The following is a 26,485-nucleotide window of genomic DNA, read 5'->3' as shown; positions in this document are numbered from 1 at the left end:
TGGATGGTGGGCCCTCAGAAAGGGTTAGCCCCAGCTGGGGGTCCAGAGCCATCCTGGAAGCTCTAGGCCTTCCCCCAGCACCAGCACTCTCGGAGTGTGCAGGACCTAGGAGGTAGCTTCAGCAGCAACCAGGCGAACGCAGTGTCCCATACCTGCAATGTTCTCCTGCTTGGGGCAGATGCCTTTTGTGGGTGAGAGCAGGTGGTCATCTTCATCAGGGGTGACCTGGATCCCGATCTCCACCGGCTCGGACACTTTCCTGAGCTCGGAGCGTGAGGAGGGCGGCGGGCTGCTTTTGTCCAGGCCTTTGTCATAGCAGGCACTCAAGCTGCCACCACACTGCTTCCTCTTGTGCTCTATAAAAACCAGGATGTCCCCCAGGGGGAAGTTCATCTGACACTGGCCACAGGTGAGCAGGTCAGGGTCGGGGCCACCCACCATCAGCCCCAGGCCACTCGGCTCCTCTATCTCCAGGCCCTCGTCTTCCTCGAGGATGGCGGCCTCCACATGGTCAGCCTCTGCTGGAGACAGAAAGGGAAAAGGGAGGGGCAGAGAAGACAGAGGTGGGCTTAGGTGATCACAAGCACCCGTGTTCATTCCAACCCTTCCCCACCAAGAGGCAGTGCCCTCCACTGCTGGCCAGGGAGTCACCAGGTCTTCCCCCAGGGTTGGGACAGACAGCCCCACTGAGGCTCTGGGAGCAGTATCGTAGTGCCCAAAGGTTGTCACATAAGTGGTGCCGATACATTGGACCCTAGTGCATTTCTGCCAATTTCTCCCTAACACAGCATGAGAACACACACATGGACACACACTCGTGCACACACACACATATACATAATCCTGGCTGCTAATAGTGTCAGGTAGAGACGTATCTCAAACTTTACAGTCTCTGAGAATCACCTGAGGGGCTTTGAAAAACTCCAGTGCCCAGGCAGCACCACCAACCAATTACACTGGGAACCAAACATCAGTCTTCCTTAGACTCTCCAGGTGATTCAAATGGCTAGCCAGGGCCAAGATAGGTGAGCTGGAGCCCCTGCCCCCCCTTCCCTACACCTTCATTCATATCCTCCCCATTCATGGGAGTCCTACACACATTCCTCCACCTGAGACCTGGCTGCACACCAAACTAGAAAACAGAAACCCAGACAGGCGTCAGAGGGCCAGGCCTTAGGAGAGAAAGAAGCCCACATGCTCAGAAAGCAACAAGTGAGTGTCGGGTTCCAAAAAAATATCAAAGGAGAAAACAATGCCGCTGAAGGGACGCTGAAAGCAGACTTTCCTGCCAAACACCCTGGTCCTGGTCAGACTTTCATTTCTCTGCTGATTTCCCAACACACATCAACTCCCCACTGTCCGCTTTTGTTTGTTGGTTTTATTTTTCACTCTCAAGAAAAGAAAAGAAAAAATAGTCTTCAGACTCCAAAGTCATTCCTTGTCAGATATCAAACCACACTTCCAATGAGCTATATGTTTTTACATTTCTTTAGCGGATTTCCTTTTGGAGGGGCAGGGGGAATTGAACCCAAGTATTTTGAAGCTAATAAGTGTCTCCAAAAGCAGCAACCCCCTCAAGGGAAAACTGGAAAAATCAGCAGCCAAAAGTGTCATAAATAAAGGAAAGTGGACGATGGGGAGGTTTCATATTCCCCTTGGGGTCTGAGCAAATTCAGATTGAAATATTTCAAGAGCAAATGTCAGTCATTGTACCGAAGGCACAAGTGGCCTTCAGGGAAGCAAGGAGCAGCCAAAGGCCTGAAACTCAAGGAAGCAGGTAAATTTTATGTTGTATGGTATTTAGGAAAGGATAATGAAAACCACAGCAGAACAGCAAGAAGGAATGGAAGAGAGGAAAATACATTCCGTGGCAGTGAAGTTATTGACGGGCCAGAGCCAAAGAACAGATAATTTAAGGAAAAAATTCTGTGGCATCTTCCATCCTACATATAAATCACTGTTCTATATTTTCTGAACACAAAGCTTCTTCAGGGCCTAGAAGAGTCCATGTATAAAGCTGAATGCAGAATATACTATATATGTAATGTACATCCATGAGGTACACATGGGTGGGTAGAGGAATAGGGATGGCTAAGGAGGGAAATCACAATTCAAAATCCTGCCTGTGGTCATTGAAGAGCAGACACAGCCCTCAATGAATTACACGTAGAAATGCATCAGAAATGTGGCAGTGCAAAAACACCCTGCAGATGAGGAAATCCTAAATCTGTTGTCTGTACATCTCTAACAAAAAGAACCTACAAGGTAAAGAAACAGTCCTCACAAAGCCAGTCCCAGAAACCATTAATTATTCTTTAAAAAGAAATCAGAGTTTACTTAAAAAGGAGTTTGAAGACAATGCCACATAATTAATTTACCAATTTATTTTATGAAAAGATGCTTTGCCACGGTTAAAACGTAATCACAACCTTCCCGCTGAACAGTGGTTCCAGGGAAGACTGGATTCCTGTGAATGGTTTGTCAGAACGTAAAAGGTAATTATTTGGTGCCTCTTTTCCCTTTAATGATCTAACATTGAGCAATACTGTTTATATTGAAAAGCTCGCACCTTTAATTACCAATTACATATACATAATTTCAGAGCCAAAGGAGAGGGCTGTAAAAACAGTTCTTTAGAAATGTAAGGATGTATTGTGCACCATTTTTAGAGAAGTAGCTCTAATAAATGGGAGGAGGATGTCAAAATATTGTTTTGTTAAAAAAAAAAAAAGAGGCACAAAGGAAATGAGCTGAAAAGCAAAAAGGGACATAAAGAAATTGAGAATTCAAAAGAAACAGGGGCGAGGTGCTATACCTGGTACCATTTTAAATGTCATCCCCGTGCAGGCCTGGCAAACTCCTGCATAAGTACAGCATTTGATAAAAACAAACCCCAACAAATCCACATGCCAAACCTGACCATCCTTTGCGAGGGCGAGGAGGTGTTTACTTTTTTGTTGTTTTTTATTAACTTTTCTAGCCATGTCCACCCTCCTAGGTAGCAGTTCCAGCAAACACAAATATTTCCTCCCTGCTAGTAGGTTTTAAGCTACATAATTTCAAATTTATTTTCTAATTCAAAAGAAACACAGACTAATTTAAAAATTAGCAAAGGTCACACATGCCTGTTCACGGCATCCCTCTCTCTCGGCTCCCTCTTTTGCCAAGACTCTGTACTAGGACTTTTTTCCTTTTCCTTTTTTTTTTTTTTTTTGTAACATCTGGTATTCTTTCCTTTATTTGGCAGTCTCTGCCTTTTCACTTTCCTCATGCAGCAAGCCCTGTGAGCCCCAGTAATTGAGTCTGAAGGTGTCCAAAGCCGTTTAGTGTGCTGCAGTTCTGATTTCTGTGTCAGGTCCTTCACAGCCAACCAACGCGAAGAGCCAGGCTCTGCAGGCATCCGGCACACAGTCTCCGGATCATCCAGGGCTCCAGGGCTCCACTCCTAACTAGGATCTCTACCTCCCAGACAAGCGATCCAACTAACTGCCTATAAGCAAATCTTACAGGGAGGAAAGGAACCAGAAGGAAAAAAAAATTCTCCTTCTCCTCCCACTTTCAGCATTGAAAGTAAAACCCCCTAAGATGACAGGGTGTTCCCCCAACTCCAGAGAATGGGGTTTCCTCTCCCCACCCCCAGGCTACGGAGCTCTGAGCCTTAGCCTGCTGTGTTTCATATTTCCCAGGAAGGTGGCAAGGTCACCCCAGCGTTCAGACAACAGAGTCACCCCGCACCCAAACTTCTGTGTCAGAGCAATTGGACCAGGCAGTTCGCTGGGCCTGAAAGCTCACGCTCTAGGCCTTTGGAGACACCCCCAAAAACTGTGGTTTCATTTCCGCTGGCAGGCGGATACTGAGCTGGGTGTATAGGGTGTCTGTGTGTGTGTGTGTGTGTGTATGTGTGTCCCTTCTTAGAACTGTATTGATAATGGAAGAAATAAAAGGAGATTGAGATATTTAGCCAAGCCCTGAAAAGGCTAAAGTGTGAATATGTCTCTCCCCCCACCCAGAACCCCTTTTCTCTGCCCCGAGGATACATGAGTCTCCTGGATTCAGAGACCCAGGACTCTGTTCTGACAAAGTGGTCTGACCAGCCACCCAGAGATGAAAAAGCATCAGAAAAGGGAAAAGACAAATAAAAACAGCCTCTCAAATCCCCAGACCTTACAAATGAGTCTCATACAGACTTGTCCAGCAAACTCAGGGCTTAAAAAAATAAGGCAAAGATGAGGTTTTCCTCTGAGATAATTTCTGTTTTTATGAAAATCTCCCGCATCTCAGGCAGTCCTGCAAAATACTGCTATTCTCAATATATTATGGGCTGAATAAAGTAGAGCAATTGGTAAAATGTTTGACTCATTAAAAGGGAAAATGAATGGATGCAGCAGGCAACTTGTTCAAGTATCAGATACCAGAAGGCTGGAGTGAATTCTGGAATGCTAAATCCTAAAGTACATGGACAAATATATATTTACACACACACACACACACACACACATACACACACGAGTTATATTTTCTTTTACAACAAAACCACATTTTATTTACAAGGCTGGGCCTCCTCACAGCTGGTAAATGCATTTAGAAGCAATGAAATCAGGCTTCACAAATAATAATGGGCATCGTTAAGTAGAGAGGAAGTACTTGATCCTAAGACAAACTTCCCCATGCCTGAGCTTGGCTGGGAAGGAATTTGGGGCAGAAGACAGAAATGGAAAGACACTATTGACACCGGCCCAGCCAAGCAGCCAATAAGCACCCAGCAGCTTCAAGGGCTCAACAAAGCCTGACCTGGCCAGTGATCCCCCTATGTGAAGGACTCCAAGGATCCTGACTGCCCTGGTCCATCTCTATCTACTGCCCCTGCACCTGCCCATTGGGAAATTCTACTACTGTCCCCAGATCACAGGGCAAGTGCCGTGCTGAACACATCACACACGAGCTTATGTTCCACTTTACCCTACATTGATTTAAATCCAAATATCTGTCTTAAATAGCTAAGTCACAGTCCATGAGAAACATATCCTTTCAGTGATGGGGGGCAGCAATAAGGGGATACAGGGATAGGGAAGCCGGGCTCTTAAAATTGTGTGCCACTAACGTCACAGCCGGCATCATGATGTGTACGCATGTTTACAAGAAATGTTCAGCAGCCATCGGTCGAGCTCTGCATCCGACTGGAGACATGACACCTGCTTCCTACGAAGACGGAGGCTTTGCCAGCAAGCCCAACGCTCACCAATAATCTACGAAGGGATCTTTTCATTCTCCTCCCGGTGAACGTTTGGGGAGGGGCTAAGACTCCAGGCAACACTAAAACACGCACACTCGATGAAGCACAACACTTTCTGAGCTGCCATCAATTTTTAATTTATTGGATCCAAGAGAAAATAACAACTGTGGGGAGGAGGGATGGAGAAGGGTGGATGGGAGAAAGCAGGAATCAATTCTTGGGAGAGAAAATAATCTATGACTAGATGACGCTTAAAGGCACGACAAGAGATTTTATGAAGTTCCCCTAACAGAGGGAATAATGAAGTGCCAGGCACAGAAGGAAATGAAGAGTAAGGATAAGGGCTACTAGGACAGAAGGTGTGGGTGGGGACCCTGGGCTGAGAGGCAGCATCATACATATGAACTATCTCTAACACCCTGCCCTCTCAGTAGACACCCTGGGTTACCCAGCCTACTTCAGGTGCCAGAGCCCAGCACCTCCCCGAGACCCTCCAAAAGCTACCTCCCTGAAGGGACAGGTGCACACCACAGGCACCATCCCATAAGGCCCTCTCTGCTCCACGTCAACCGCAGTTTACGCCTCAGTCGCCATTTCTGACATCTGGGAGGAAGATGAGAGAAGGCAAAACACATCACCAATGTGGGTTTCCCATTCCAGAAAATGACCAGGATCCTGGCTGACTCAGCCTTCAGGGGAAAGTTTTAGGCCTGGCCTGCCTTCCAGCAAGGTGAGACTCCTGATCCTTGAAGAGGAAGAACAGCTCACTCACACAGCCCTTGTAGACTCAAGGTGGCAGAGTAGAATGTCGTAGACATATGTGCAAATTGTCCTACAAAACTCCAGCCTGGTTTTAGGAAATTTAGGCAGATTAAAAACAGCTCCCTGAAAAATATCCTAACTTGCTCCTCAGACTTAGTCCAAACTCCTTCCTTACTTCCTCCACCACATACATCTCTCCAAAACCCCAAAAGCTAAGCTCAGGAGTCTGGGTCTCACCAATTCAAGAGCAGAAAAAGAACAAATGAATAAGCAAAACAGCAATCAGGTATATTCCTAGAGCCCAGCCATTACCAAAAGTTTAGAGATAAAAAGCTATATTCACCATACCAAAAAACATAGTGATGTGTGTTTGATAAACAAAATAGTTGCTTTAAAGAAAAGGAAAAGATTTACCACTACAGAAATCCTTTTAAACACATTCAGCAGGTTCCATAAAAATACAAATGCCTTAAATCTTCAGAGCCACACAGGACTTGTAATGATGTGATATAAAAGCATGCTTTGTAGCCCAATGAAGAAATCTGTTTTCTTTAACATTACGCATTATGCTTTTTCAAAGGTATGGAAGGACTTCCATACAGGATACTGGAGTTGGAGGCTTTATCTGGAGAAGTTCAAATTCTCTGAAGCCGACAGCAAAATAGCAGGGGCAGGAACTGCTTTCAACATCTCTTTTCCAAGGTAGGAATTTAAACATGACCACATTTTTTTTTAATTCTTAGTAGTGCATCTATTTGTGAGGCACATGTTAATCACAGTAACATTGGCATTCAACTTTCATGAGTTGTTTTTCTGTACAGTTTCAGTAGAAAACTCATTACAACATTTCACAAATGTATTTGTATTTCAGCAATTCAGTGGAAGGGGGTCATAAAAAAGTTATGTAAAACAGAATTTTTTTTAATGCATTTTTTTCACTTTGAAGTTACTTAATTTTGTGTGGTCTGGGATTTCATTACAGTAAAATAGCTTGGGCTGGCTAATTCAACACCCAAGCAAATTATCAGCTGTCAGAGAAAAAGAAAAAAAGAATACATTTCTTGAATTTCAGCAACTACACAAAAGACTTGCATATGTCAAAATGCCGGACGAAAGTCCCTGTGAATGTCGCACCATTAATGAAACCTCGAACTAGTGTCACTTTTGCCAGTAAAAAAACGAGGCCTTTCTGCTCACCCCCTCCCTCGCTCGTGCAGAAGACACATGAAGTGTGTCCTTCTGCTTCTATATGTCTCCTAATAGCCTGCTCTCGGCACTTTTTATACCCATCCTGGGAAAACCTACCGCTCCAGGGAGGCAGTCAACAGACAGCTTTTTGGGGGGAGAGATAGGGAAACCAGGAGCAAAAAGTGAGCAGATCTCCCTGCCGTTTGATTCCCCAGAACCTGATGGAAGATTTGTGGGATCAGGAAGCAGGAACAAGACAGAACACACAGGACCCAAGGCCAGATCGTGTGAGTAAATAAAGAGTACCGCAAAGTGACAAAGCCATGCTTAGAGCAGTTGGATGACACAGACATTCATTCATTCATTCATTCATTCCTGGTATTCTTCTGTGTCCCAAATGCATTAAAAAATATGCAAGTGTGTCTACAGCGAACACTGTCTTCAAAAAAGGATGCTCAACCGGCATCTGTAACTTGACCATGTGGTGCAGGGTGCCATCTTCAAAGAGCATTTATTTTTCCCTTGTCCTCCCTAGATTATGACACCAGCATTAACCTAGAGGCTAAAGCCCCTGGAGAATTTCATCTAAAGGTGAGGCCTAACCAGGCAGCCATATGCTTCTTTATCTTCCACAGGAGGTAAAAAAAAAAAGAGCCTCCAACAGACAAAAATCAAATTCCCATCTTTTCCTTCCCCCACATATACACATACATACATATATTATTTTTTTCATCCATTATCGTATTATATCTGTGGTCTGTGTTTAGTTACAACTTGTGAAATTCCTTCAAATTCCAAAGCAAAGGAAGGATTGAGGATTTCTCAACTGAATTTTTTTAACAGTTTTCTGCATGACAGAAGCCTCTGCCCACCTTGCCCAAGGCTGTAAAGTGACCATACCTCTTCTCTGATTTATCCAGTAAGCTCACTGCCACTATATGCTTGCAACTGGCTCAATTCAAACATTAAAATGAAGTAGAGAAATCATCAGATAAATTGCTGGCCCTCTGTACTGGAGAGTGAGGGCTCTTTCTCCAGCTGATGACAGCACTAGGCTTTTGTCTGACCTAATTTATTTCTCTTTCAGGTTAGAATAAAGCACTCTTTCCTGTCGCACGGTAACCTCTTTAGCTCATATATTGAACTCAGGCATAAGAGGCGAGGTTACTATGCTGTCTGAATATTTCTCGAACTTGGAAAAAAAGACATTATAAATCTAGAAATCCTATGATCAAAAGCACACATATTCTACAGCACTAAATTTCATGTTTAGGGAAGAAATTGTCTCATTAAAAGCCATCCATACAGGGCACTGTTTGGTGTGAAAGGTATTACCAGTGCTGGTTCAATCAGACACACTCTCCTTCCAAACAAAGTTTTACATGTTATTTGAGTTGGCATTTTATATCTTTGAGGAACAGTGCTATTTCCTTAGTACAGTGGGAATATTACCTAATAAATGGGATTGAGAATCTATGTTTTATAAAATCTAAGCTAAAGGATTTCCATTCATCAGGCTGTCTTAGGTACATGACTCCCAAAAGCAGTGATTCTCTGCTGTCCCTAGGTCTCTGACGTGTGAAACAGAAGGGGATAGTACGCTTTTCCCCCCATCCTCCCTTGGCCTGGTCACACATGCCTTCACAACTCAACACGATTTTCGGAACGTCAAGACCACAGACGGATGGGGAAAAATACACCATTCAAAACAAACAATTTTAATTGTTAAAAAGAAAGAAAGAAAGAAAAAGAAAATTAAAAAGAAAGTGCCAAGTGAGGACTTGTAAATCAATGGCAATAGCTTTAAAATAGATTTCTCAAACTTATATTCTCATTTTGTCCTGCACAAATCTCTGCAGGAAAATCAATATTACAACTTCACACTTAAGACATTTTGCAGCAACGTAAACTGCTGCCGCCGCGGATGGAAGCCGCTCCCAGCCCTTTGCGGCGGCGGCGGCGCCAAGCCATGACACGGGCTCCGAGCTCCCCCTAGCTGCCAAGTGGCGTCAGGTGCGGCTCGGTATCTCAAGCTTGCCATCACCAAAAGCCAATTCAACTGAAAGTTTATTTTGTAAAGTATTTTATCACAACAAGCAACAGAAAATGCAAAGCAATCGAGATAGGAGACGCAAAGGAAAGGAGATAAGTGAAGGCTGGCGCAAGCCGTGTTCTAAGCTGTAACGGGGTGCCAAGAGTCCAATTCTGATAAGGCGCTAGAAACCAGTACACTCCACAGACAGAAACTGGTTATCATTAATCCGACTGTTGGATATGCTTCCATCTCACCTGAGAAATTATTCTAATTATTATCATTTGACAACCAAAAGTTGGCCTTCCCTTGGGTCATGTGAGAACCATTTAGCCCTGCACAGAGGTCAGGGAAGCATCACACTCAACCATCTCCCCTAATATTTCTAAGGCCAGTTTCACAAAAGCAACTGCATTTACTCCAGCACTTTTCTGTTATTAAATATTTGGAAGGCCAGACAAAATTCACCAAGCTTAAGGCACAAGCAAACACCAACTTTCCCCCTCAAAAAGCAAAAAAAAAAAAAAGGAATATGCATATGTGCGCAATATTCAGGTAGAGGAAAATATCCTTTAAAAATATTAGGGATTGTTAAAATATGCTCACGACTGTTTTCTCTCAGTTGTGAATTACAAATGAATAAAGTCAGCCTGGCATAACACCTTTGATGAACACATTTTTATTCTCCCATGGAATCAGAGCAGCTGACTTATATCACACTTCTAATGATATGGGGTTCCCTTCTGTGCAGAAGGGAGATGAACTTCACTCCCCAACCAACTACCAAAAAAAGAGGGCTCATGTCTTATGAAATTTATCCGAGTCCCAATTTTGAAGGATATGTGGACCACTATGCCCTAAAGAGTTAAGATTATTGTAAGCAGCCACCTTCAAAACACAGCTATAGCAAAAGCTAATTTAAAAGTAACCATGGAATTAACAGTTAGCCTAACTTCTACATCAAATCTTGGATCTCTAGTTGTTTTACAAAATCGTGAATTCATACGGAAAATTACTAATCTTCCAAGGAAACCTGTTGATGGTTATTGAAAATCATCTTAATTGGGTTTATGTAATTTACCATACACATTTTATTTCCTATGCTTTCTTTGGAAAGCCTCAGGCTCCTTCGGGGACTCGAATCTATTTCCCTTCACTCTGGCCCTGTCTGGTACAGCCTGCTCTGGCCTTACCCTCTGCCTGGCCAGTGGCTCTGAGACCTTAAACTCCCTTTTCACTATTGTCACTGCATTGTTTGTGTTTTTTTTATTAATAGCTGTATCTGTCCTCCAGTTTCAAAAGCCATATCCATCTGGGTCAAACATTTTGAAGCAAACCAGAAGCCCAGGTTTCCATCACCAGCTGTCTTCTACACTCTTTTTTAACCTCGTTCCTCTTGTCACTGGCCCCGTCTGTAAATTTAACTATCTCATTATGGAGCCCTTCTCAGGCCCCTCTGCCAACACGCACACAAAGATCATCAATGCTATTTGCGTGCGATTCTTGTTTCCCAGGCCATCAGTTCTTCTCAATTGCATCATCCCTAAAGAACCTAAGGCTGTCACCCCACAGGCCGCCGGGCTGCCACCTAATTGATAAAGATGTACTACATTTCAGGTGGATTTTGTCATATTTAAAACCTAAAATATGAACCGCTGGTAGGGGGTGTGACAGCACCCGCTCTGCTAGCTGGAACTCTAGAGCACTCTAAACCCATGACTCCTGTGTCATTTGTGGAGAGGCACTTTCAGAGGCCACACAGTCTAAACTGCATCAATTCCTGCCTTTCCCCTGCCTTCTCCCACGTTCCTCCCAGGTGACACAGGACAGATGAAAAGCCAGCAGCTTTTGGATAATAAATAGTCTTGTCTGAAAACTGGTTGGACCACTCTCTCCCAGCTTAAACCCACACAAACGCTTGGGCCCATGTGCCCCTGGAAGGAAGGCAGGCTTCCCTTAGCTGGCCTATCTCTTTCCCTCCTTCTCCCCACCTCTCTCCTCTTTTGCCTGTCTCTTCCCTCCCTGTCCCTGCTCCAGTGTCAGCTGGCTGCCCCAGCCCGGCTCTTAGCAAAGCTGAGACAGAGAACAAATGAAGGATTGAAGGACATTACAACGGGCACCCTTCACCCCCACCCCCGTGCCCACCTGCCACCCATCCTCTGGCCAGGGCTCTCTCCTGACGTCCCAGGAATGCCAGGAGAGGGACACCCAAGGCAAACCAAACCTACCTGCTTCTTCCCCTCATACACAACTGCAAACGCTCCTGGCTCCTGTAGCTGCTGCCAGCTTGGCAATGCACCCCCATCAACCCCCCCTTCCCCACCCCACTCCCTCTTCCCCCTCCTCAAAAACAACCCTTGCAATTAAACAGAGGATATGTGGGGCAAATTGCCTCCTGGAGAAATTAGGCATCTGCAAGTGTAGACGTTTTAACAACCGCCCCATCTAAAGGTGGTGGGGGGGGGAGTAGAACAAGCGATTGCTGTGGCTTGGTAAAAGGATGGAAATGTCAACTGGCGAAAAAGACCTCGGTCAAACCAGGCTCAAATCTGGCTGCAAAACATTTTGTTTTAAATGCTACCAGCGAGTCTTCTTTGATATTACAGTGGAAAAATAAATAAATAAAAGAGAAGTCTTCTTCCCTCCCTCCAAAAGGCATCCTTCTCCCACGGCAAACCCCACTTTAATATCTGTTCCCCTCCCCAAAAATAATAATAAGAAATCCAAAAATTCTTACTAATGTCTCTGCTGTAACAAAGGAGAGATGGCAACAGCAATTGCTCCGAGCAGATGGTTCCTATGCTGGGTTTTCAGGGGAGGGGAGAACCCCTTTATATATTTATTTATTTATTTAAATTTTTTAAAATATAACATAAATATTCGGCTCTCGGCCGCTCCGCAGCCAGTCCTCGGCGGCGGCTGGGCGCGCAGCCCTCTCCAGCTCCGCCGCAGCAGCCCGGCCCCAACCCGGTGAAGTGCGCGGAGGACTGCAAGAATACAACCTGCCCGAGGTCTCGATGGCACCCAAAGGATGTTTTATTTCTGTTGCAATTTAAAGGGGAAAAAAGGCAACGGCGACCCTGACCCAGGCACGCTAGAGAAAGAACGGCGGGGAAGTGTTCGCGCGCAGCGAAGCGGCGGCCCCACGGGCTGCGGCGGGCGGGGAGCGCAGCGAAGCGACCTTCCCGGTGCGAGTGTGCGGAGACCGGGGCGGACTCTTCTACAACCACGGTACCTAGCCCTCTCGCGCTCGCTTTTTCCCTTTGCTAAATAAACCCAACAGGGACGTTGGATGCTGGGTTGTCTCTGCCCAGCTGCCTGACTTTGCCCTCCCCGCCACTTGCTTGAAATCTACAGTATTTCAGCCGGTGGATTTCCATTACGACCCGCCTTGTTTATTTTAAATAGGGAAGATGAAAGATACTGAGATAGAAAGATGGATAAGAGATTGATAGGTCTCTTTTTTCTTTTCTTTCTTTTTTTTTTTTTTTTTTTACTATTTTACAAGCGCATCACTCTTCCCACTCCTGACAACCTTTCCCCCTCCCCACGTGGCGGGGATTTTTCACCAACCCCAGTTCCCCCACAATTTTTTGGAGTGGGGGAAAGAAGATCATCACAGGAGACAGACGGAGGTGGGGAAATGGGGAAGGGGGGCCTAGAGCCAGGCAAACAGCCGCGCAGCTGGATTCTTTTTTGCAAACAGCAAGAGGAGGGGAGAGAAAGACCGCAGCGGAATCCTAGGACCGGCGTGGCCGGCGCCCTGCCCGGCTGGGCGCAGCAACCGAGGACCCGGAGCTGGCGGCCGCCCTTCGCCCGGCAGCTCCCCGAATCCCTAGCGCACCCCTCTCTCCTCCGCCCGCGCCGTCAGTGCGGACCCACGCGCTCGCCAACTTTTCCCCACTTCCCTACTCCCCCCTCCCCCCTCCGCTCCCCTAGCCCCCTCCCCCTCCTCTCCAAACCCCGCCACCAGCGCCGCCACCACCACACACGCCGCTCGGAGGGGCGAGTGTCCAGCCGGGCTCGGCGCGTACACACACCTCCTCCAGCCTGCGCACCCCCTCCCTGGCCCGGTGGTGGCTTCGCAGGCCCGAGCCCAAGTCGCGTCTGGCTGCTCAGGGCTGCGACTCCCTGGGCTGCAAAGAAACTTTCCTATGCCCCCCCCCTCAACTATGCTCCAGGCCAACGCCGACTCTGCCAGCCTGCGGGCGGCTCGGGCTCACGCCTGAGCTCGGGTGCTCCCGGCTCGGTGTCCCCAGCCCCGGGCGCCCGGAGCCCCATTCTCCGGCCCCTCGCGCACACATCGCAGACACTTACGGGTGATGAGCTCCCTCTGAGACAAGTGCTGCGGGTTGCCCTGTTTGCGGCGGGACATTGCCCCGGCATCTATTCTGGCATCGCCCGGAGAGCTGCACTGATGGGGGGAGCCGGGGGAGGGGGTCCGAGCCGCTGCCGCGCCGCTGCCGCCGCCGCCGCCGCCGCCGCCGCCGCGCCTCCTCCTCTGCCCGGGTTGGTGTTTTTTTCCCCTTCCTCTCTTGCCCTCTCTTCCTCCTCCTCTTCTTCTTTATTTTGCTCTTTCTTCTATGCTGTTTTTTGTTTTGTTTGAGAGAAGGAAAAAAAAAAGAAAGAAAAACCTCTCGATCTAAAATAAGAGAAAGAGGGGGGAAAAACTGCTGTTGCTTGCCGCAGACTAGCTGTTTTCCTTAAAAATATATTCTTTTGGAGGAAAAAAAAATCTCTTACACTTCTTCAAACTGCTTGGCCTCTTGGACTTCCAAATGTCTTCTTGAACTTAAACCGGATTTTGCACCGGCTTCGGACACTTTCTTTCGGGGTCTGGTAGGTGGAAAGCGCACTTCTACCAGGAGGGGGAAGAAAACAAAATGCAAACAAAAAAAAAAAAATAAAAGAAGAAAAAGCAAAGAAAACTTGGGGACTCGTCTCGTATCCCCTCACCCCGCCCCCTCAAAAAACCTAAAGCAATTGTAAAACTGCCCTGGTTCGCTTGTTTCTGGGTTTTCTGCGGGCTGCCTGCTTTTTTTCTTTTTCTTTTTCTATTTTTTTTTTTTTTTTCTCGGAGACTGACCCTTCCGAGGCTCTGGGGGGACTCCAAGAGCGGTTCCTTCCCAGTTCACCTGGCAGGCTGGCGCCGGCCGGAGGGGCTGCGGAGTCCCCTCGAGCGCTTCCCTGTGCTCCCCCGGCGCCGCGGGCCCAGGGGAAGCGGGACTGCGAGGCGGCTCGCCCAGTGCGCCTGGGTCGGTGCGGGCGCGGACTGGGAGCTATAGATTGCAACGTGAAGATGGCGGAGTCCGGGTTCTCTGGGAGCTCTCGGTCTCTCTATGGCTGGGGCTGCCTCTGTACAATGGGATAAAATTCAAGTTCAAGTGCGGACGTGACGTTTAATCTGCACTAGAGACAAAAAGACCCAGAGAGTCGGAGCACTGGGGGCGACTAGCGGTGGCTTTTTAACACTGTACCCTGTAAGAGAACAAGAAAGCACACACAGAGACACACTCTCGCGCGCGCGCGCGCACACTCACACGCGCGCACACACACACATTAGCCCGTGCGCACACCAGCAGCCCAGACCGGCCACACGTGCAAACTGCGTTTTTGTGCGCTAATCTCCCCGAGCACCCGCGGCGCATAAGCGGGGTGGGGGGGGCGGGGGGGGTAGCGGACAGGATTTTTTAAATAAAAGCAAATCCTCAGCCCTCCTCCTCTCCTGGGAGCAGGACCCCTTGAGAAGGGGGGCGGGGTGCTGTGTGAGTGAAGTAAATTGAATCAATGCAAGTCCCCACCCACCGAAAAGCTCTATCGGACTTGGGGGAGGGAGGTTGGACTGTGGAAAAGGGTTGGGGTCGACTTGGGAACTAGGGTATATTATCAATTGCTTCATTTCCCTGGAAAAGTAGATTGGTAGTTTTTACTTTTGTTTTACTGGGGAGGGGGGGTCGGAGCTCAACTTCCATAAAGTGTCTCCATATAAATACTACTATCACAGACTCTGAGAGTGTGAAGACAAAATAAAACATACTAAGAGAAGAGAATCAAGAGCACGTGGGAGGGGGAACCTTGCTCCAGTCCCATTCCGGAAGGGATTTTCACCCTAATCCTTGCTCGTCCTCACCTCACTCCATTAACTCCTAGGGGTCTAACACGGTCCCGCCCCCTAATGCCAGGATCTACAATAAGGCAGACGGTGAAGAACAGGGGCGCTCCACGTGGGAGAAGGACTTGCTGACCTAGAAGTAGGTGTGGCCAGGTCTTGGCGTAAACTCGGGTGGGTGAGTTCTTGAGGCCCCCGTTCCCTCCCACCCCCTGACAATCACTGCAACCTGGAAGTCACACCCCGCACCCGCACCCCCCCACCCCCACCCTCCGCTGTTCTCCTTGGCTGCCCAGGGTAGGACCAGAAATTGCCTGTCAGACTAAGAAGGACACAGCTGCCTTGTAAGCTGTTTGATCTACACTGGGCGAGGACAGGAGGAGTTGTGGGGGCCTATCCGTGGCCCGAGGACAAGGCCAGGCTGTGGCCCCGTGGACACCACCATTCCCCCAGCCATGGCCAACTTCGTCCACTTGATGACGCGGCTGGACCCCTCTCCTTTCCCAGGGTTTCTCTAGTCTAGGCCGGGGTGGGTCGGGGCCTGGCTGGGGCTGGGCTCCCGGGCGAGTCCAGCTGCATCCACCCTACTCTGCCCCCAGGCCTGGCTCCAGCAGCTTCACCAGAGCACGAAGAGGCGGTGACGCCTCCCTTGGGGTCTTTTCTTGGAGGGGGGAATCACGTGAGGGTTTTTGTTCTCCCCAAGGACCTACGTGGGGGCGGTGGCACCAGCAACTTAACAGCGCTCAGCGCTCCTGAGCGAGGACAGAAAGAGCTCTACCCCTTAAAAAATAATAGCAATAAAATGTACCCGAGCTTGCAGGTTTGCAGACTGTGGGCTATGGGGTTGGCGGACGCCCAGGCCGAGCGGATGAAGGCGGTGGCGAGAGAGGAGGCTGTTGGGCTTTCACCTCCTCCCCACCAACCCTCTACAGGGAGACTGCAGGCAGCCGCCCACCCACACCCACACACACCTCCACGTGGTCCAAAGTCTAGAAGCCTCCCTCTCTTCCCATTCCACCCCACCGCGAAAATCTTTCTAGGAAAGTGGACTAAGTAAGGGGGGGAAAGTGCCAAACACCTTTAATAAACTTATAAAGATATCTATAAACTGGCTATCCGACCCGCCCAAACTCTGAATTTGAGAGATCAATTTCTGAAAACTGGACATTTGTGAAGCCCAGAGAGGGTTAGTACTTTGCCGAGGTCACACAGCACATCAGGGACAGATCTGGACTCAAAATGCCGCCGCGTGCCCACTGCCTCGCGCTGCCCTTAGTCGGGAGTCTGAAATCCGGACACACGGCCCTCACCTTCCCGGAGCTCATCACAGGGAGGGAAGACCCGGCCAGTGGCTAGGGGGAGCGAGAAGATGCCCTCAGGAAAGGAGGCCCCTCTGCAGGCTCCGAAGGGCGCTCGAGGCTCCACAGCTGCTGCTACCAACTCGCGTGTGCCCTGGAGGGCAGGCTTGAGGAGGGGGCACCCCCGCCGCACCCTCAGCAGGAAGTGGCGGGCAGGGGGCGGCGCGGACCCGGGCTGACCCCAGGAGCACTTCCTCATTGGGCCCGCGCTGCCCCGACGGCGGGAAGAGGGACGCGCGGGCGGGCGAGAGCAAGGCTGGACACGCTGCCGCCTGCCGGCGCACTCCACCTCGCGGCAGACGGGAGAGGCTGCCCTGCCCCTGCCCAGCCCTTCACTGGCCCTTTCGCCCTCCTCCTCCTCCCCTACCCCTCTTCCTCCTCATCTTCTCTTCCTGGCTCCTCTTCCTCCTCCTCCTCCTCTCCAGAGAGGCGGCTGGGCGCAGGCAGGGAGCGATCCCAGCTGCCACTCCTGTCTCCTCTTTTTCCCTCTGCCCGTCTGGCACGGGCATCATTAGCACAGAAAGCTGTTAATGTCTGGTCTCACAGCTCCCCCTTTAGTCTTGCTGAGCTCTCTGTCTCGCGTTCCAAACCAGATCAATAGCCACCTCCCGGCCGACCTTGACCTCTCCCTAGACCCTGCCTGGCTTCCGCAGCTGGCCCACACTTACGTTTCCCCCACTCTCATGATGCCCAGACAGCAGGCGGGGAGGGAGGAGGGTGGCCAAGTTTGTGCCACGACCCTTTCCCCAGCCTTTTCTCAGCACCCCAGGTGGCAGGGGGAAATCTAGAACCCTTCTGAGAAAGTCACTGCACCACACCACACTACCTCTTCATCTACCAAGCCTTTGTTTAGAATAAAAGCCACTCTCAACAACCCCCCCCAAAAGAGGGTGCAGATGGTTAACATATGAAAATATAGATAAGAAGAAAAGTGCCCGTACAAATGTGGTCCTGAACTAATATCACAAAACTTCGAATTCATTTCCCCAACACCAGCTGCAGGCCTACTGTGTGCTCTGCCCAGAGCTGGAGCTTTGTGCATGCTGGAATCAGATGGAAATAAATGCCATATTTTTTGCACAATCTTTAAAACACACACACACACACACACACACACACACAAAGCAGATGTCAAAAAGCTTTTTGAACTCACAAATATTTCCCTGCTATTCTTTTTCTAGCTTCACAGTGCATTCCAGCAGATAATCCCCCATATTCTCAGTCACTTTAAATTTCTTTATAGAGAAAGGGTTCTGAAATCAGAAATCATTTCATCAAATCAGAGTGCATTTTTATTAACCTTGTGTGGGGCTTTAATTCCCTGTGTGTGCTGCATGTAACACGCCATGCAGTGGGGGCAGATTAAAAAAGACATGTGACCCCCCACGCCAGGCTTTTTGTTTAAAATTCTTTGAACGATTCTCAATACTTAACTCCGCTGAGGTTGGACTCTATTTGAGATTCTACAATGTTATCTTTGCCTTCTGAGCTGTTATATTTTATCTTATGTCTTTACAAAAATTTGGAAAGAATCAAGATAAGAAGTGTCAGTGGAAATGGGAACTCTTAATGTTTCTGCAGAAAGAAAACTGACATTTCATTTGTTTTTGTTGTTTTCTTTTTAACATAGGATCCACCCTCTAAAATGTAGTCAACTTTGTAGCAGTACAACAGCACATCTTACCAAATTACTTTGGGCTTCATTTCTGGTGTTTAGGAAAAAGAAAAAGGAAAGGGAAGGGAAAAAAACAAGAAACCCATGCAAAAAGAAGGCAATTTTTTTCATATTCACAGGTATAGGGCAAACTCAGAAGCAATCCACGTCTGCTAATTTCTATTCCTCTGGGCTTATAGACACTATTGACCATGAAGATGAGGATACATACAATGCACTGATCTGATCAGTGGATTAATTGACTTACTCTAACTTTTGAGGAAACCACTGTGGAGGTAGTAAGCAAATCATATTATGTATATAGTAATAAAGCTCCCACGATGGTCCTTCTCTCCTTCCTTACAGTTCTAGAATCTTTAGGAGCTATCAAATCCAGAAGTATATAAAGACACAAGAGTCCTTTTGGGTTTCCTGGCATATCTTCTAGAATTCTTTCCCGTCATTTCTGAAAATTACAGCAAATTTCTGGGTGCCATAAACACTCGATTAAGGCTTTACTGGATTTGGAGGGTTTTTTGTATCATCACCTGGTAGCAGAGGCAGGACCACAAAACTTGCCTTTCAACAATTGTTTGAGATTCTTTCTATGTACTGAATTTAACATTCTTTTGTTAAAAGATGACATCATTTGCATCTTATTTTTTTCTGCAAGTAATACTTGGGCTTGATATAGTAGTAGCTTTCTGATTATTGTTTAACTAAGCAAAGCTCATAAGTAGCCTTTAGGAAAACGAAAGCATCATGTCTTGCTATCTTGATATCTGCAGCCTGCAAGGGGTTAAATCAAATTCACTGTTCCTGATTCATGTATTATTTTCCCTCAAAAATACCTACCCAGCTCCCCGTACATGAAAAAGGCTCACACCCACATTGAATGTTCCTAGCTCTGTCCCTGTCATCAGAAATGATATTGAATGGCTCAGTACTAGGGGATCTGGAACTATTTCTACAGCTTTCTCACCTCATTTGGAATTTTCTTGCCTTGCTAATTTTAATTCTTTAGTTGAGTCATCAATTCAAATTTGGTAGAGACTGGCATCACCCAGTTGGTCGACTTGGGAGAAATATTGTTCATGAAGATAATCAGACACCACCAAATCTCACCCCAACCCCTCACATATGTAGAGATCAGAATAGCCGATGCCTGTGTGCACATGTGGTAGGGGGCTGCCATGCAGAAGGGTCTCCCTGCTGCTTTCCCTTTCATCACTGAGGCTCCAAATTGTATAACTAAAATTGCAGGGGGAACCACTTTTCTCAAGAGGGTGAAAGCTCTATTTTGAAAATACACACACACACATCCATGAGTTTGAACTCAGTGGTCCAGTGACGGTCAGTCTGCCCCATGTAAAGCTCAGACAAGGAAGAAAAAGAGCGTTAAAATCATGCATCTGGGAAAAGCACTGTGATTCGGAAGGGAATTTTCAGTTCCGACTCTGGCTGTCAGCTGCTGTCGTAGAGAACAGGAGTGACAATGAGGTGTCTGGTGGTAGGAAATGGGGAGGGGCTGGGATGGAGGCAATAATGATCACCTTCCTAACAAGGGTTTTATGAGGCTGTGAGGATTAATTAGTTCGTATCCTTAAGCAGTTTGAGAAAGAGGAAGTTTCAGTAAATGCTAAGCTGGAGTTGTAGACAAGTCTGACTCAGTTGAGAGCTCTCCCCTACCCCCAATCCCAGACTCTGAAAACTCCTATCTGTGCTGTGATACACCACAAAGGAAGTGAGGGGGAAGAACAGAGGAGAGAGAGGCATGAGTCAGGCTAGCAACTCTCCGAAAGGCTCGGCTAATGAGAACGCTGCAAGGGGGCTCTTACCAAAAAATAAAAATAAAAACCAGCCAACACCTTGTTTCAGACATGCCTTCCAAAGCTGGAAAAGAAAGAGAGCTCTGGGAGATCTCATCTGTTGTTTTGTAGTTTCAGAAACAGCCACGTATGCTTTCGAGTGAATTCAACAAGGTGATTTGTATCCTCGAAAACACGTAAGTGGCTTCCCCTCTGTCTAATAGAGAAGGGTTAAGGTTGTGAGCTGCCAAACAAGGCTCAACGGCGTAAAGTTTTAACTGCAGGCACATTACTGAAGATGAAATAATATTTCTATAGTATGTGGAAGTTACGAAAGTTGTTCCATTATGTACATATTAAAACATTGCATCTGCTTGAAGATGCACTTTCAGTTCAATTTACAAGGCAGACAATTTGCTACAACAAAAGATAATTAATGCCGCCCGGGGAAAACCGAGACGCTGGATTGCTGTGCATTCTGATATCAGTTTAATCTAGGTCCTTTAAAAAAAATGACTTCACTGTGATTTTAGGCCTTTGGACTCATTGAGACAACAATGGCTTCTAAAATATGGATGCAGCAATAACATTTTCCATTTGAACTTGCGACAAAGCCCCTCTGCTTGTTCTCCTCTCTCCTCATTTCTCTCCCCTGCCACCCTCCCTATTCCTCCCACATGTATCATGAAATACAACCCTGGACAGAAGCAAAAGCCCGTCTCTGACCTGTCTCCAGATCACCTCCATAATCTGGAATCTAAAAAGGGGCAGATTTATGGTCAGTTTTTTTTTTTTTTTTTTTGTAGAGACAGAGTCTCACTTTATTACCCTCGGTAGAGTGCCGTGGCCTCACACGGCTCACAGCAACCTCCAACTCCTGGGCTTCAGCGATTCTCTTGCCTCAGCCTCCCGAGTAGCTGGGACTACAGGCGCCCGCCACAACGCCCGGCTATTTTTTGGTTGCAGTTTGGCCGGGGCCGGGTTTGAACCCGCCACCCTCGGTATATGGGGCCGGTGCCTTACCGACTGAGCCACAGGCGCCGCCCTATGGTCAGTTTTTAAAAATCTGTATATGGACCTCCAGATTCAAATGGGTAGATTCATCAGCTGTGGGGATTTAGCACAGGCATCTGCAGTTTCATTATTTGTATCTGCTTAACAGGAACAATTAGAGAACTGAAGAGTGAGGACGCCTGTTTGGGGACTGGTTCAGTATTGTACCCAGACCACACATTCCGGCTGGGAAGGAACACAGTAATGTATAAAGCATTAGTGGATTTAACGCTCTGCGTTGTGCTTGGGGAATCGAATTGTCGATGTTTCTGGCAAGAACTCATACTCCAGTTGAAATCTATCAAACACCTTAATTAGCTCCGGGTACCTAAATGCACCCAACCCAGAGGCAAGTTGGAAATCAGGAGAAGCCAAGGACAGGAGTTAGCACGGAAGCAGCACAGGCCTCTCTCAGCACCCCCAGGCCCTGTGGCCTCAGTTTCCAGACCAGGATTCATGGGCCATGTGTGTAGTCAGACTAGTAGTGGTTCTCGCTCCCCAAGGACATGAATGAGGGTGTTTGGATGGTCTGACCAGTGTTGACGAAGGGATTGAGAAGAGGCCACAGTGACACAGATCTGTTGCCGACAATAACTAGAGCCTTTTCCTGAGCCAACTGTTCCACCTGGACCTCAGTACAAATTATTGTTTTCAATTACCACCTGTGTATTCCTTCCCATGCAACTTATTGATGTAAAATTACAGCTACACTGGTATAAATAAGTTATGCTGCAGTTGTAAAATGGAAGAAATTTTGTTGTAGCAATTATGTTCAGCAAGATGACAAAATAAATTTCCAGAGCTGTGCCTGCAGTAACCTGGGGAATTTAAACCTCATAATTTCCATTCATTTCAGATAATTTGGAGTAATTTCTATATGTAATAACTTTGTAATGAAAAACACAGCGGTACTGAAGTGATTTCGCTCTGTTTTTTTCTCCTATGGTATACATGGCACAAAATAAATGATAAAAATATTATTTCCTTTTTATATGTGTGTGTGTTGAGTAATTCCTTCAGTAAAAATCGTAAACTAATACCCGGACTAAATCTCTGTCCACAAAATGAAAAATAAATTGAGTTAAAGAAAGTGAAAAAGTATGAAAGGCTTTGGATGTTTTATTGTGACTTTATTGAAGTGTTTTACTCCCATGCTCTTTCTGATCTCTAAAGGTTACAGTTCCCAAGTAAGGGGTGCATGGGGCTGATCCCCAGAGTGCCCAGAGGGGTGGCAGGAAGACCCCCAAAAGCTAGAATACCCTCACCAGGTGGTGACTTCTCCCCAGAAGCATTAGACTTGTTCTCCTCTTAAGAAGTGCGAGGCTGCACTGAGCTGCTGATTCCCATCAAAGTCTTTAACAGCAGCAGGCTGGGCAGTGGTCATGTAAGCTCTGACATATTTCCTCCTTTAATTAAAGACAAGGTGAGGTGGAACTATGTTCCCTGCAGCACCAGTGCCCTGCCCGACCTCTGACAGTGACACCTGCAACTGATGTACACAGCCCCTGAACACCCGGAGTTATTCATCGGAAGCTCCTACTGAGTTGTGAGAAGGTGACAGCCGCTGCATTAGCTCCAGCTCTGTGCAATTAGCTCCTGCCGTGGCGGCAGCACCCATCAAAGGCTTCCTCTCAATGAAAAATGGAACCTGGATCTGGGTGAGGTGTTCACCCCCGAAAACCTGCCTGCCAGCAGGAATGGCCAGTGACTGTCAGCCCGCTCCCCATCAGCCGTGAACAGGCTGCTGGCAGCCTTGAACTAGAACTGCTCCCCTGCCCTGCAAAACCCAGCCCACTACATGAGGCCAGGGGTGCAAATCTAGAGGTTCAGGCACTCACTGGTAGGTAGGCTGGGGAAAAGGTGTTCATTTCCTAAGCTCAGTAGTCTCTCTTGTCAGATGGGTTTCAGAGCAGACTTACTACCAGCAGTGGTGAGTGGACCTATGCAAAGCACTTGACTGGGTCTTTCCCCCACAGCAGTCACTTAATAAGCATTGCTGTGATTCATTCCTTCACACACACACACACACACACACACACACACACACACACACACACACAGAGAGAGAGAGAGACATATGAGCCACCTACAGTGCCCAAGGTGATAAACCCAAAGGTGGCAATATTGTGTGATGGTTGGTACCCACATTCCAAGATCAGACCAACATGACTTTGTCACCCATCCCAGCCATGAGGAACAAAGCAAGGTAAAGCAAAAGCAGAGGACATAATTTTACTGTCACTATAGTGACAGTACAGCCCAACAAATGGACTCTCGTCTGTGTCCCAAGTGTCAGGGAGCAAAAGAACAGGGCCAGGTGCTCTGATTATGGAATACAGAGTTCCCTTGAGCCCCCTCGGACTGCTAAGTCAAAGAGAAGCTGTCTAATTACATTGTTAGGCATTTTACGGGGAAAGAAAGAAGCCTGAGGCCAGTGGCCAGGAGGTAAAGCCAAATCAACCCTATGCAGGCCTCTGTGTAACCACCAGGCTGCTCTTCACACAGATTCAATTTCCATCCATCCTGCCTGTAGCAGCCACTGGAAACATCTGTAGATGTGAAACTAGAACAGCAAAGACAAAGTCAACCCTGGATCAGGACACAGAGAACAAAAGAGAAAACTACAAAGAGAAGCAAGGTCTGAAATGAGGAAACAGGAATATAGGTCAGTAGAAGAAATTTTTTGTTGTGTTTGGGGCGGCAAAATCTAAGAAGAGATGACTACGATTATGAAACCAAATAATTGAGGCAGAGAGAAATGGGGTGGGAAGAGTCAGTTTAGACAGAAGGTCTACTGGTGAAAGTTTGGAACAAACAACTCATATTAGTACAGAATTTTACAGTGTGCAAAGCCCTTTTGCTTCCCTGACTTAAGTTTGTCCTTCCGGCAACCTTATAAGAAATGCAGGACAGGGTATAGGGTTTGGGTCCCCACGGCACCAGCTATTAGCTGGGAGGCCTCACATGGGTTCTCTTCTCAGCATCCAAGGCCTCTAGGAGGATCACATCAGATAATCCATCAGAGCCCCAAGCACAAGCCTGGCACATAGTAGGACTTCATAAATTATAGATATGATTATTACAGAGGCCGCATGCTTGGCCACAGAGCAGACTCACATTAGATTCAATCTACGGTACACACTTCACCATTTCATTTCAGGAGTGAAATGAAAAATTTCCACAAGATTTTATTTACTAACATATTCTACCAAGTCTTGAAGAAGAATCTTGTCTTAGTCTATTTGTGCTGCTGTAACAAAATACTTAGAGACTGAGTAATGTATGAAGAATAGACATGTATTTCCTCACTTTCCTGGAAGCTGGGAAGTCCAAGATCAAGGCACTGGCAGTGTTTGGTGTCTGGTGAGGGCCCTGGCCTCTGTTTCCAAGATGGTGCCTTACCGCTGTGTTCTCCAGAAGGGACAAACTCTGTGTCCTCACGTGAAAGGAGAGCAAATGGGCCTCAGCTAGGTCCCTCCAGCCCTTTCATAAGGCACAAATCCATCCATGACAGCAGAGTGCCTACAACTATATTGCATCCCAAAAGGCCCTGCCTCTTAATACCACCACAATTGGGACAAAGTTCGGACATAAATTTTGGAGGGGACACATTCAAACCATAGCCCAGCACTGTGGAGGGCCCAGGCTAACCTTGAGAATACCCAGAGAAAAGCATCACAGTCTTTATCTGCTAGTAGCATGTCACTGGGCTCTGAGCTTCTCAAAACAGACAGCCCGTGGAAGACACAGAGTAGGGTATCAATGACTGAGCCAGCTAGACCTCGATCCAAAACCTAATGCATCAGCAAACTAGAAGAAGCCACACCCCAGAACAAAAACTGTAAAGAAGGCCCTTAGCATCTCAGAGACAGGACCGGGGTGGGGGTGGGGGGGTGCAAGAAGGATCATCATTAATTTTCTTCTCTTAGTCTCTAAATTTCCTATAGTCCGAACTGATGTTTTTTATAATCAGCCAAAAAAAAATCAAAAATTAAAGATTGTAGCAGCTGAACCTTTTGGCTAATTATTCAGGGGAAAAATAATAAACAGACTACATATGAAAAAATGTCTAGAAAGAGATTGGGAAATGACAGCCACTATTGTGTTAGAATTATGAGATAAAAGGGGCTTTTAAAAGAACTTTATTTCCCAAACCTCCTAAAATGTCACCGAAGACTTACCATATAAATAATTCTGTAAAACTCATCTTTTCAAAGAATCAAGGGAGCGATTGCCATGCTATGAAGCACAGTTCCACAGGGGTGTCCAGCCTTGAGATTCGGTGTCCTGGTGTGAGAGCATACTGGATGCAAGGAGGACCTTGGGGACATGGTAGAATGTGGCCCTTTTTAAGAAGCTGCCCTGTTTTTTCCTTCCTTTCCTTCTGTTTGGGGTCCTCCGTCATCAGAGGCTGCGTGCACAGGAAAGATTCTCAAAGGCTGTCTAACAGTGTCCAAACAGGCTGGTTTTAAATGCTACCTCTGCTGGCCCTGCTAGGGACTCTAACCAAACCTTTCTGAGAGCAAAAAAGCAGCCTTGTTGGGCTCTCTGCTGGGAATGTGCTAAGTGTGGGGCACTTTTAGACACTCCCAGTAAAGAATGTCCTCTAGAAGCTTCCCCCTCCTTCCCACCTTCTGTCATCCGGGGAGATAATTCATTTATGCAGCTTTCACAGAAGACTGACATTTTCGACTTTTTTAGCAGAATAAATTTATAAGGTAAATTAGGGGGTGGGAGCCCTAGTGTCCTAGGCAGATTCAAACTGGTAATTACAGAGGGCCTAATTATGTATTCACCACAGAGACTTCTGGAACAGCAAAGGCTACAGGATGGCTCTTATTCTTCCTGCAGAGGACGTTCTCCCCTGGAACCCTCCCAGGCAGCCCTGGACTGGGGTGGAGAAGTGCTCTTATTGTTGGCTCCCACGCCCTGATATTTGCAGAGAAAATCCTTACTTAGCCCCAGAGCCCAGATTTTCCCCAAGAGTCATGAGGTCAAATACTCTTCAGATCAGGGGTTCTGACTTGGATAAAATAAAAGTCTTTTTTTTTTTTAAATCTCATTCTGCCCTGTTTCCCCTCAATTTCCCTCCCAACCCCAGAGAGTTCTAGATCTACGCCTACCAGCCCATAGTATCAAAAGTATGGTTTCCCCTGCTTGGCTGTGAGTACCTTACGGCAGAAACTATATTCTTTACTTCTCCATCTCATCACAGGCTGGCCTGGGAGCTGGTCTCAATGTAATCACTGAATGAAGGAACCAATTGATAGCCAAGTGCATAACAGCCC

The 26,485-nt window shown here is 47.1% G+C and overlaps 2 protein-coding genes across 8 annotated transcripts in view; one reads left to right on the top strand and one right to left on the bottom strand.

Moving 5' to 3' along the window:
- BCL11B (BCL11 transcription factor B) overlaps positions 1-14,653 on the bottom strand; it is a 95,188-nt gene extending 80,535 nt beyond the window's left edge. The window contains exons 1-3 of one of the 7 annotated variants that reach the window (XM_053603069.1): positions 13,959-14,653; positions 13,533-13,857; positions 153-521 (exon numbers count right to left, since the gene is read on the bottom strand). In XM_053603069.1, coding sequence (XP_053459044.1) covers positions 153-521; positions 13,533-13,590 — 427 coding nt within the window. In that variant the 5' untranslated portion in view covers positions 13,591-13,857; positions 13,959-14,653. Of the gene's footprint in view, positions 1-152; positions 522-11,443; positions 11,470-13,532 lie in introns of those variants that run through there. The other 6 variants (XM_053603068.1, XM_053603070.1, XM_053603073.1 and 3 more) reach the window with 6 other exon arrangements.
- Positions 12,142-13,094, top strand: LOC128594360 (translation initiation factor IF-2-like). Its single transcript, XM_053603076.1, has 2 exons — positions 12,142-12,446; positions 12,922-13,094. The coding sequence occupies exons 1-2, from the start codon at positions 12,247-12,249 to the stop codon at positions 13,052-13,054; spliced, it is 333 nt and encodes a 110-aa protein (XP_053459051.1). The 5' UTR covers positions 12,142-12,246; the 3' UTR covers positions 13,055-13,094.
- Positions 14,654-26,485: the final 11,832 nt, after the last annotated feature.

This window comes from Nycticebus coucang, chromosome 9, assembly GCF_027406575.1.
Source record: "Nycticebus coucang isolate mNycCou1 chromosome 9, mNycCou1.pri, whole genome shotgun sequence".
NCBI classification, from domain to species: Eukaryota; Metazoa; Chordata; class Mammalia; order Primates; family Lorisidae; genus Nycticebus; species Nycticebus coucang.
This window is presented reverse-complemented; position numbering and strand designations above follow the sequence as displayed.